General features: G+C 38.6%; 2 protein-coding genes across 7 annotated transcripts in view; one reads left to right on the top strand and one right to left on the bottom strand.

Moving 5' to 3' along the window:
• The window catches only part of CTNNA3 (catenin alpha 3), a 577,974-nt gene that overhangs the window by 161,147 nt on the left and 403,904 nt on the right, over positions 1-12,923 (top strand). The window lies entirely within an intron of this gene.
• LRRTM3 (leucine rich repeat transmembrane neuronal 3) overlaps positions 1,003-12,923 on the bottom strand; it is a 102,202-nt gene continuing 90,281 nt past the window's right edge. Inside the window, exon 3 of the mRNA XM_053388394.1 lies at positions 1,003-3,706. Within this exon, the coding sequence (XP_053244369.1) occupies positions 3,518-3,706 (189 nt within the window). The 3' untranslated portion in view covers positions 1,003-3,517. The remainder of the gene's footprint in view (positions 3,707-12,923) is intronic.

Genomic DNA, 12,923 nt, shown 5'->3' with positions numbered 1-12,923 from the left:
CTGTGACTGGACCTAACGGTCAGGGGTACCTTTACCTTTACCTTTATTTCCTCCTCAATAAGGCTGGATGAGTACCTCACATAATTGCTCTACAAACCAACCCCTTTCATGTCCTTATTTGGTTTGGTGCTCTTGAGAGGCAAGAGGCTTTCCAAAGGCCACCCAAGCTCTTTTTAGATGTTATAGTAGAGCCAAGTTAACATATTGCAGGTGGGGAGCACCAGTATAGAGGCAAATTTCTCTCCAAACCAATGCTCACTCTTTGGAACATCTGTGGAAAGCATTATGTCTATGCATAGGGATCTCTACATGTTTTAATCATCCCATCTAGGTATGTGGAGGAGCTTTCTATTACAGTTCTGCCTCTTCCCCCATCATATTGTGCACCCATTCAGCCCTAACAAACATCTGAGGAGTGTAAGTGTGAAGCCATATGAAGGCTGACTTTATAAGTTGTTTGAGGTTCAGCATGGTAGCTACTAATAATATTGAACATGGAGGCCTTTCCTTATGTGAAGTGCATAGATACACATAGGTGCAGCAGTTTTAACCATGCCAACATACCCCCTCATAGTCATAGAAAGGCATCCACACAGTTCTGTTTTTAGTAGCTAGTGACTGTGCTGCTGTAGTAGTAAGTGGTCTTCATGAGCCAACAGTGAGGAAAGAACATAATATTATATTGGTTTGTTACTGAACTTGTATTTTTTGTTACCAGACTCATAATTTGGGAACACTGAGATTTCCTCTAAACTCAAACCCATCACAATCAGATAAATTAATTCCATACTTAAACTACATACTTAAAGTAGTCAAGGTCTGGAAATGTTTTTTCTCATGCAGTACATGTGAATACAGTTTCCCCCCACCTCTTCTTACTACCCACTGCAAGTAGCTAAATCCATTTTCAAACCTCATGGCTCTGGCCCAGATTATTAAATGAAGATCAGAAATCCAAGAATCATTATGCCAATATAATAAAGAAACCAGAAACTGAAAAGCTTATGAAAGTTAGGATGAATTTTAAAAATGACAAATAAAATATTTTGAATAGCAAATAATTTATGCAAAATATGTTACAAAATCTAGGATGCTAAATAAATAATACAGTGTACTCTTTTTTGACATTTTGTATTCCCATATTTCTTTTTAACAATATTCCGAAGGTAATTTTTTCCCAATAATAGTTGCTTTATACAAATGGTGGATTTCATAGTTTTTAATTTTCTTTCATGAAGTTACTGTAAAATATTTGGGAGAAGTATTGAAAAAAATAGATTTGTGGTTAAATAATTTCTCTTTATTTATATATAAAAAGAAGATATTTGTTACTACTGTATGAAACATTTTGCCCTAACCTTTTGGAAAACCCAGGTAATCCTGAATACTTATCCCTAGTCAGAACCCCAGAGGATGAATCTTTTAACTTATGTAACCTTCCATATTTTTAAAGTAATTGTACTGTAACCTCTGTTGCTATAGCCCAGTATTGTTAGCATTATTGAAGCTAAAATATGAAGATTTCCTTCTCAAAAACCAGTAATTGGGTGGCAATTAGTAGGTTCTGTATGAACAGCTAGAATTCATGACCAATTTATTTAGATTTTAGACATCTTAAATATTTAAATATTATTTAGAGATCTTTCTCTATAATTGGTTCTGTGATACAATAAAACATTTCTTACTTTTTGGTCAATATCTTTCCTTATTAAGTTACCTGTAAATATAGAGGAGAGGGAGATAATCTCATTATGGTTTCAGGGGCTTTCTTTTTGTCTGACTTATTTTTGTCATCTTTAACTGAATATGGAGGCAAAGTAGCTGTAACCTGTAGGCAATCATGAGCACAGATCCAAACTGGGGGCTGGTTTCTGCATTAGCTTAAAGTAGGATCCAACTGCAAGAAGGTTGGATGGTGGCTGCATAAATGCCTCCTATCACACTTGTTAGGCAATGAGATAATGCGGGTTCTGTGTGTAAAGGGCACATCCATATTTAGTTCCAATTCATATAATCTTTCCCACTTGGCCACAGCTGTGTGTGTGTGTCAGATGATGTCAATCAAATCTAAAAGCAAATGAGCCTGTGCATGGAACATTCAGGTTATATGCATGTTGCAGAATACGTCCAAAGGTGCAAATATGCATGTGGGAAGGGTAGGAGGCTAGGTAATGTGTGAACCTGTCCTTAGAATCCATTTCTGTGGCTGTGCCAAATAAGGATCTGTGCCCTTGACAACTGTTTGGAGGATTAATTTATTACCTCTTCATTCAGTCAGAGATAACCCCTAAAAAGGGCAACATGACTGAACCCTATCCCCAAAAGGATATGTGTGACTTGTCTCTACATTTTATTCTCCATCTGTAATTTGTTATGTCCAAATGGCATTTCCAAAAGCCAACATTCAGGCCTCTTTAGATAACTTTTTATATGCATTGTACTATGCATCCCAAAACTTATTTTTAATTGTAAAACCAGGGAATTGGCTTATTGGCTAATTTTCAGGATGAAACAGCCATAAAAGCATACTGCTGGTGCTTGTACTGATTGAATACTTGAGGAATTAAAATACATCTAATTGTCATGGCTACCTGGTTGCTTTATCTGAATTACTTAGAAACTACCTAAAACTGCATCCTGGTCAGCCATTAACTGAATGTAACTTTGTTGCTGTGGTTACTTCCTTTGTCATCAATGCTCTTATTCTCTGTGGTGTGTTTCTCTGTTTTTTGATGCAGTACTACATGAAGGAATAGGACAATGAGTCATTCATTCACAGATGCATTGATAAAATATCCCTCTTTATCATTACATTTCATTGCTTTACAAACCAGGCTGCAATACAAGGCAACAGTTAATTCTGAGAACTGTTTTTAAAAAACTTTGATTCCTTTTTTAATAGGGAAAAAATTGTCTCTGTAATCTTGTACAATCCACCCCTCCATTTGGTTAATGGATTATTTCTGGAACAAATAGATAGAATTTCCTGCACAGTCAGTGTGATAACAGTTGTGCAGATTTTGCACAGCACAGAATTTCAGAGTGAAGTTTTCTTTCTGGGCACAAAAGCAGTAACAAAACAGTTTCTACAAAACTGAGAAACTCTGAATATAACACAGGATAAAACTTTTGTTAATTTAAAATTTTAGAAACTGAAATTTGCAAAGTAAAATGTAATTAAATCATGGTCCTGTACATACCAGTACATCTCAGTATATTGAAACTTTACAATATGAAAAAATACATTAGATCTGTACAGTTTTGTTTTTTTACAGGTAGGTAGGATGAGTTTTGAAAAAAGATTTATTTTAAGGATTGTACTCTGTTTTTAAAGTCAAAAAATACTGCACAACTTAGCTAATTATAAATTGTAGACATCAAACAATCTGTATCTGAATGTGTAAATTTCAACAGAACAGGAATTTTGGAATCCATTACTGAAGAAATCTTCATTTCATCCTTCATGTGAAAAAAAAATGGTGGCAACCCTTGGCTGTATTTCAGGCCACTGAATGTATCACTGATTTCGTGCTACCGTTGTGATTGTGCTCAGATCCAAATCAGTCTCTAAGTGTGTTTCCATTGTTTCTTCCTGTGCATTAGATTCATAGGGCTTATGAGCAAGAAGTTCATGGTGTACACCACAGTAACTTATTGTAGGCTGGTCATATGCAAGAAATGTTGACATGTTCATAGATAAAGGTATCTAGAGGTGGAAATAAATATGAAAAGTAGTTAGTAAAGAGGCAGTTGAGCACTAAACTAGATGTAATATTGAAAGACCATGATTGCATTTTCTGCTTTTTTTTACAGCTTCATTAGCAGCTACAGAAGGGAGGTGGGGGAGATTCGAATAGAATTGTGATGCTGGGGAGAAGGTTTTTTTTTCTGTTTCCCCTCCACATTCTGTACTATCTATTAAATATCTGTTTTTCACATAAAAGAACTCTTAACTAGGAAAAAAACCAAGCCGTCTCTCTCCCTCCCATCTATTTTTAATTTCATTATCGATTTGATACTCCATTGTAGACTACTTGGTCTCTAAATCTATTATCCCACAAATATTATCCCACAATGGTAAAATGTGGACATTTCTTTCATAAATGTAGTCATCTCCCACAAAGACTAATGGTAGTTTAGCCAGACTTAATTTATTTCAGCTAATGGTATTTCATCATCATTAATCTGTAATAGATTGTTTGAATACATCAATTACACAAATGTTTCACCAATCCATGAACCACTTAATACAGTTTTCAAATTAATACATTTTTACCATTGTTACAGCCAGAAATACTTTTTTCTTTTATTGCTACATATATTATTTTATTCCATTTCCCCAAAAATATTTTTTCCCTGGACTGTTTTCATAATAGTAATCATCCCCTCTACTCCAATTGCTGTTTGCCTGATGGGACAAATAATTTTTCATTAGGAAAATTTGATAGGGGATAGGGTTAACTTCGCTTTCCAAATACCATGGTCCTCATTGCATCATACACTCCTTGCATGGTGGCTGTTATTAATCTTTATCAGAAAAGAACAACAGCAGGAGGAGGATGATCACAGCTCTCCTGTCATGTCTCATTTCATAGTTACCATTCTATTTAATAAAGACTTCTAGAGTCCATGCGCCACTCAAAGTGGCTTATAGCAATTAAAAAACTTTGTATATATTATATTAGCATGGTTGTTTGTGAAAAGGAGTAGGTGAAAGTGATGATGAATACCTATAGAGTGCTACAGTGTAAGAATGCCTATAATGAGGAAGCTTGGCCTTAAACAATTACACAATGCAAAATGTGTCTTTTAGCTACCCTGTCAAAAAGCACAGCTAAGAGGCAAGTCTTTATTTTTTTATTAGTTGTCATAACAATCATGTGAGATGTATCAGACTGTGAGGCCTTGAATTAGGAACTGTTAAAAAGCATAGAATCGTAACTCTGGAATTCTTCTAACAAATGCTGGTGGGGTATAGTAATGGCTATGCTACTCCAGCATTTGATAGAATAATTCCAGTGAAAATCTCATTTAACTTAGGAAGAGAGTGAATATGCTTAAGGTTATGCTGTGAGCTAGACGGTTATTGGCTCAAATCTTACCTCATCGCTAGAAGGCCTTGGGCAAGCCTCAGTTCTCTCAGCCTCAGCACTCCCTCTCCAGCAGCAATACAATTGAATTACTGACTTACCTCACATTTTGGGGGGGAGGCTTGTGAAAATAATGTATGTGAAGCAGTTTGAACACTAAAGAAAAGCTATATAAATGCTAAGTATCGCCAAACCCAGTGCCCAATCCAAGCATCTCCTCTCCCCCAACTCAGATCAGCATATTTAAGCAGAGCATAAGAAGAAATCAGGTGAACTATCCCAAATGACTCAAGTTGCACACACCAGGGAAATCAGAAAGTAGAAAAAACTCCAGAGTTACTCAGCTAGTTTGATCCTAAGCAGTAAGCAAAACCCATCTACAGAGTCTTCTTAAAGAAAAAATTGCTGAAAAACAAGTCCAGCCATTCAACAAGCAAATGAAGAACACGTCACTTAGCGACGATAGAGAATGGTCTCCTTTGGCTATAAAGGAAGAGTCGGAGACCTCTAGCTGCTAATTAGTTGAGAAACTCTTGTCTCACTATCCACCCCCACATTATGAAATACTTTCATTTGACATATGATGTATGTAAGCTTTTTGTGGCAGCAGATAATGACCTTTTATGAGACCAAGCTGTGTTGCTGAAATGGCAAGCAAAGGAACTGAGATTTTTTTTTGAAAACTAAAATATAAATCAGAGAATGCCAAAAAGTCGTGATACTTCATTATATGAGAACAAAGAAGCTCGCTGATTCTAAAAAGAGCTGAATAAATGTATGAAATGTGATTTTGGTTCTAATGGTAGAGATATGGGTGACCCATTAGGGTAAGGGAAGAAGTTCCTAGCAGCTTCACCTTCATAGATGTTGAAGGGACCAATATCTAGTGCCATTCTGTGATACCAAACTACCAACAGAAGGACTCATAAACCAGACTCAGGTGCTCCAACAAGCAGGAATCAGTCATAGAATAGTGACTGTGCCTACAACACAAATAGCTATCAATAAGAACATAAGAGCCCTGCAGGATTAGACAAGAGGGTCACCTAGTCCAGCATCATGTTCCCACACTGGCCAAGTAGATCCCTATGGAAACAATCAGGATATAAGAGCAATAGCTCCTTCATGCTTGGATGCGCCAACTGGTGGTATTCAGAGGATACTACCTCTGATACTAGAACTAATATATAGCCACTGTAACTAAAAGCCAGTGATTAGACAAATTCAATGAGGAAAAGTATCACACACACCCCTTTAAAGCCATCAATATGTATTGTGGTAGCAACTTACATGGCTTAGGTATGTGCTATGTGAAGAAGCACTTCCTATTGTCTGTCCTGAATCTCCAATTCACCTTCATTGTGTGGCCCTGGGTTCTCCTATTATGAGAGAAGGAGAAAAAATCCCCCCATCCACTTTCTCAACATCATACAGATGATTCAAGAAAGTCAGTGAGCTATAGTCTTCAAGTGGCTCCCATACAAATAAAGTACCTCTGTCTTCAACAGCTCTTCTTAACATGAATCTTCATAATAAGCGTTGCATCATTTCCCAGTACATGGTGGGGAGGCATATCATACAGCAACCTTGCTAAATCTAAGGAGATCAAAGTCAACTCAGTGCCTGGATGGTGGGGGAACAGCTGGGAATCCCACACAGCAAGAGTGGAGATCCTGTGGCCCTCCAGATGTTGTTGGATTCCAACCTCCACCAGCTCCAGACAGCACAGGATGACTGGAGATGTAGTCCGAAAGTGCCTGGAGGACCACAGGTTTCCCCTTTCTGACTTACAGGCTGTGGAAGACAAACAGAATATAAATGCAATAAGCAAAGAAACCTATGTAGTACAGTGGTACCTCGGGTTACAGACGCTTCAGGTTACATACGCTTCAGGTTACAGACTCCGCTAACCCAGAAATAGTACCTCGGGTTAAGAACTTTGCTTCAGGATAAGAACAGAAATCGTGCTCCGGCAGTGCGGCGGCAGCAGGAGGCCCCATTAGCTAAAGTGGTGCTTCAGGTTAAGAACAGTTTCAGGATAAGAATGGACCTCCAGAACGAATTAAGTTCTTAACCGAGGTACCACTGTATTTCCAGTCATAAAGTAATATGCCTATTCCACCATTTCCATTTAAATGTTATAAATTTACATTCACAGACAGCTTTATCCTTTTGTTTTGTGGTATCAGCTGATATGCTGGGCATACTTATGCATTGTTCAGACATCATCCACCTTGCAAAAGCATAGCCTTCAGGATTTAACTGACTGCATATTTTGCAAAAGTACGGCCGCGCCAATGTAGTGGTCTCACCGTGGTGCTTATCCTGGTGAGGGAGCTGATGAGACAGGAGTGGAACTCTAGACATGGATGGAATCTAGATGGATGGAAGAGGTTCTATACTTCTTTGCTGTAGTAATGCTGCTTTCCTTTTTTTTCACATTATACTACACAATTTTTGTGCCCCAAGGGAGGGTTAGGTTCTTCATTTGTGGGACAAGGTGGGTCAAGTAATAGTTTTCATGAGACTAATGCCTGCTGTAGGCAAGATGAGCTTAATGAAGGATTAAGTGTTTTGAAAGCTATTTCACTTGGTTTAATTATCACTGAATAGTCCTTCATTTGGGAGCACTAACTGAACATTCTAACTTCCGATATTCCCTGTAAAGCTCCAAAGTTTGGCAGATCTTAGTAAATGAGATCTCTTGGGCTACATGTTTTACTTCCTGTATTCCAAGGCCATTATGATAACATCCCTGCAGTACGTACATTTCATTTCAGTATATGTTTCCTAATAGAAGACAACAGCTCATTTCATCACAGTGGAAGCTGTGGCCTCAGCATGTTGCAAATCAACATCAGCTGTGTTCTCAACTGTGTTGGTATGTGAGAATTTTATTAACATTACAGAAGCCATGGCTCCTCTCAGAGGGGAACATATTAAGCATTGTTTTGGACAAGATGAAGAAACTCAGGGATTGGGACTGTGGTGGCTGGAGCTCACTGGAAGCAGCAATAAGAGGAGGCAGAACCAATGACAGGCAGAAACAACTAATTTTAGTTTTGTCCACATCCTTGCAGAGTTCTACAGGGGCAACATTGAGACTGAGGAAGATTAAGCTAACAGGCAGGGCTACTCCCTTGACTGGTTGTAAATGAGAAGGCAAGCAGGTGAGAGCTGATGGAAGTTACTGGGATAGTGCTCCAGCCATCTAACGGACTAGCCTCCACTGTCTGTTTCCTGTTCACCCCACTCATTTGCACATTCAAAATGCGCTTCACGGTAAGGATTTTTCCAGCTTTGCTACCAGAGCCTTTAACAGTGATGTAGAGGCTCCGTCTGTGACCTCCAATAAAAACATCACTGTGTTTTTATTAAGTTGGGAGCCAGCCAGAGTGGCTGGGGCAACCCAGTCAGATGGGCAGGGTATAAGTAATAAATAAAAATTGTTGTTATGCTGCAAGCATATGTTCTATTACTGAGGGCAATGACCTGTTTATTCAGTGTTAATTCTGATTTGTTTGCAGGGAGATTAGATGACTGCTATTTAGTGAGCATTCATTCTGATATGTTTGTAGGGGAGGTCAAAGCAAGTATCATCCCACACCTTCCAGTGCATTTTCATGCCCCTTTGCAAAATATGTGATCTTTTGGCGAAGTGGGTTTGTTGTGCAAGACCTCCCAATAATTATGCACCCTGAATTTGCAAGTATGTGATTGAATCCCTCCTGGAAATAGAAATAGTCTGGAAGAATCCTGAGTTAGTGGTAGCCCAAATAACATTTTTCCTACTACTGGCTAGAACAAAATTATTGGATTTTTCTTCCTAGCAAGTTGTGTTAAGATGAACATCTTGAAAACTTTATTACTGTTGTTGTTTTTTAAAACCAATACATTCTGATTTATGTCATCATTTACCACTAAGATGCACATATGGATTGTGCTTTGTTTGTGTATATTAAGGAAACATTAATTTTGCAAAGTATGTTGTCCCAGAATTAAAATTGTCACACATTCAGTCCACATTATAGGATGCAGTGCAGGAGTTTGTTATTAGTCATATAAACTATGTTTGTAGGGTTTTTGTGATCTGTAATAAAGAAACCATCTGGAATGTAAAGGATCCTCATATTCTTGGCATTCAAAAATATAATTTGGAACTTTTGAAAAACATATGTCTATAGAACCGTCTGTTTCTGATGGAATACATATGAAATGTTAAGACCAGGCAGAGTGGTTAACTTATAGTGCCTAAAAAGTAGGCACATTGAGAAGTCTGTGTCGTCAGACTGTAAGTTATAAATAAAGCAAGCTTTAAAATTGAATACTAAATCCCATTAGAGATATGTATATTCTTTTTCATTTTATCTTTTCTTCTCCTGTGCAATGAATCCAAAATGCTTATTGGGAGTAAAATTTCTATAGTGTACTATGTATGAATAGCAATCCATATCTGTTTACTCATGAAAATTCATGAACCAGAATCCATGATTTCTGGTTATGAAAAACTTTGTTTTCTTGGATTAAGGGTTGAGGAGATGGAGGGGACTAAGTGCAGAGGTGAAGCATGGAGCCGAGTGTGGTGCTCGATTTAAATGCAACTGCAATTTTCATTCAAACATTTTTTTTTAATTATGTGTTTTCATGTTTTAAACCACCCTGTGATCTGTAGATGAAGGGCAGTATATAAATTTATTATTTTTATTATTATTTTTTATTTTATCACTGTTCATTTATAAAAATAATTATGTGCTATCCTAAATAATAACACTATCATCCACTATGAAGCTAAAAATGACAGTGGCAGGAATGTAACAAATCATTTAAAACATGAGCCAATCAAAACACATGAAATTAGTATAGAATACAGTCTCAATATCAGGATTCCTGTTTGGGACAAGTCCTTAAGCAAAAGGCCTCAATTAACAATTAAAGAAAGTCCAAGAATTGTTATGTGTTCAAAGGTAACGCCTAATAAACTAAAGCAAAAGTAGAAAGGAAGCCCTTTTCAAGCAGAATGCTTTAGTTCTGTGCCATCTGGTGTAAAGCTGTATTTATTATGAATAATTTCACTTCAGGAGATGAAGCAAACAGTAAAGTGAAGCAGTAAAGCAGTAAAGTGTTAACTGGAAACATCAGTAGGAGAAGTTGGTTGTTAAGGACTCTACATTCTGTAATAAACTAGGAATTTTCTACATAATTGGAAGTAATATACCTCTGAATATCAGTTGCTGGGGAATATGAATGGGTAGAGTGTTGTTGTGCTCATGACCTGCTTGTGGGCTTCCCAAAGGCATCATTGAGAGAACAGGATGCTGGACTAGCTGGGACATTGGTCTGATCCTTTCCATATATAGTAGGAGAGAATGGGATGTTAACATAGTGACACATTTCTTTAACTCTGATATACATGAACAAGGTAATCATAATGATGCTTATGAAAATGGCATGGGATTATTACAGCCTGTCAAAGTGGGAGCTGGGCTTCCCTGTGGTTATCTAGTTAATTCATAAAGGAGGTACAAGCAAGTTCCTCTCGTTTTCCTGCCAGATCATTTTTGTGTATATTATATAGCTGAAAGCAGATCTTCCCATCTCTTCCCAGTCAGCATAATGTGACATCCATGATGGTGTGTTGCTAAATGAAATGAATGTGCAAAGGATAGGGAAGGAAAACCGGAGGAAGTCTAACTAAGCAGCCTGTCTTCAAATTTGCTTTTAGAAGGAGACATATTTTGCTGTGACAGAGATAGGCAGAGCTTTTAAAGAACTGACTGAAAATGCAATCCAATGCATGTCTACTCTGAAGTAAAATCTATTAGGTTCAATGAAATTTACTCCAAGATATCTTTGTATAGGATTGCAGTCCATAGCTGGTTTTTGTCTTTAGAAATCATCCACTGCTTGCTATTTATGTTAATATTGTCATTTTATTATTATGCCTTTATTATATTATTTGAGAACTCAGTGAGCAAGAAATGGTGGTATACATACTCATATTTGTCCCATGAAATACTGTTGGTTGCCTTTACTCTTCAGAATGAAAGGATTTAACAGAACTGTAGATGTCCATCTTGTCGGTCTGTGCCAAAGTCCTTGATTTTTAATTTGTCACTTTGTGCTGTAGACGTGCAAAACATGTATGTATGTATGTATGTTCAATCTTTTTTGGTTTATAAACAATACATCCATTCACCTTGAAACACCGATACACAAAAGCATTTTTTCCCCTTTTGTATTGGTAGTGGTTTGGTTTATTTTTTTATATTGTTATCTATTGCTACAGTTATATCCCACATTTCCTGCAAACAGCCCAGGTGGCATATCTGATTCTCTCCTCTCCCATTTATCCTCCCAACATCCCTGTGAGGTAGGTTAGGCTGAGAGCATACTCAGTCCCTTGCTAGTACTGTCATGCAGCAGGTGGAGTGACCTGCTTCATTTGGCAACCTGATTGAGGGTAGAGGGGAGTGGAATAACATGAAGGCAGGAACTGGTGTCTGAGAAGTAAAGCGAAATGTTTTAAAGGGTTGATTCTTCTTGGGCTCTGCTTCAAGAAGCACAATTGGGGCCAGCACTAGGTAGAGGATCGTATCAGAATTGTTAATATGAATAACAGGAAGAATGAAAATGGGGTCTTCACAGAAAGTGATTGAGAGATTTAAAGAGCAGTGCAGGGTTGTTGGCCTTTCAGACAGTCCCAAACTGCACTATGAAGCAGCACCAACAGGTCTGAAGTTTGAAGTCCAATCATGCATACGTAACCTTAAAGCTTAAGTATAAAGCTTACGTAATACGTAAAGCTTAAAACGGGGGGGCGCCCTTTGCGTGGACGCGTGCAGCCCCTAGATCTGGAGCGGCTCCAACAGCATAGGCTTGGCTTTGCCTTCCCTCAGGTGGGATACCTGGAGGTCTCCGCCTACCTCAGTCAGTTGTCCAATCCCACCTGGGGGAAGCGTTGCCAAGGAGACCAGGCCAGGTAGGGGAGGGATTACCTGCCCACACAATAGAGGGAGGATCTTACCTAGGAATCCTCACTTGGCTCCAGAGCTTCTCCCACCCTACCCACCCTCAGTTAATGTCTTATTTTGCAGGTTAACTTTTCTTCACAGGTATGCGGGCGCTGCTACGTTAAGGTCGCTGTTAAAGGGCCGGAAAGGAATTTCCCTGCATTGGCAGGTTTCGCCTTTCCCGTAGCAAAACGCACAACTTTGGCGGTATCAGGCCTTGGGCGGAATCCTTTTGTCCATCTTCCTCTTTGCGGCGGCGATACCAGGGTTCCCCGTTAAAGGGGTTTTCTAAGGGAGGCTTTGACCGTACGCCGAAAGGTCGTCATTGCTCTCCCCTGCAGCGGCGGCGTTATGGGGGTGGCTATCTCTGCTTGAACATATGTTCTCCAGAGCCTGCCCATCCCCCCTACACACACTGGATAACCCTGATGCTCCCTAGGTCCCCGGCTGGGGACTGGGGAGGGAGAACGCCCAATGCCTGAGCCAAGGTCTACCCACATTTGAAATTTAATAAAGTTGTGGCCAATGTAATCCCATAGCACGTTGTCTTGAGTCGTTATTCCACATGACGGGGGGACCGCACGGGATCTGGGGACTCCGCCTGTCCACGCAAATGCATAGAGTTTGTACACAGGCAGATTTCATGCACAAAACATACCCAACTCCATGCATTGATTGCGTATTGATTATATCCAGTTTTTAGAATGTTTGGTTAGTGATTCCCTGGTAAAGTGATTCCCTAGTAACAGACTTTATGGATCTTGAAAATAAAATGAGATATATATTTTATTATACAAACGTAATAAAATGATAGAATAAGTTA

This window comes from Podarcis raffonei, chromosome 5, assembly GCF_027172205.1.
Source record: "Podarcis raffonei isolate rPodRaf1 chromosome 5, rPodRaf1.pri, whole genome shotgun sequence".
In the NCBI taxonomy this organism is placed as follows: Eukaryota; Metazoa; Chordata; class Lepidosauria; order Squamata; family Lacertidae; genus Podarcis; species Podarcis raffonei.
This window is presented reverse-complemented; position numbering and strand designations above follow the sequence as displayed.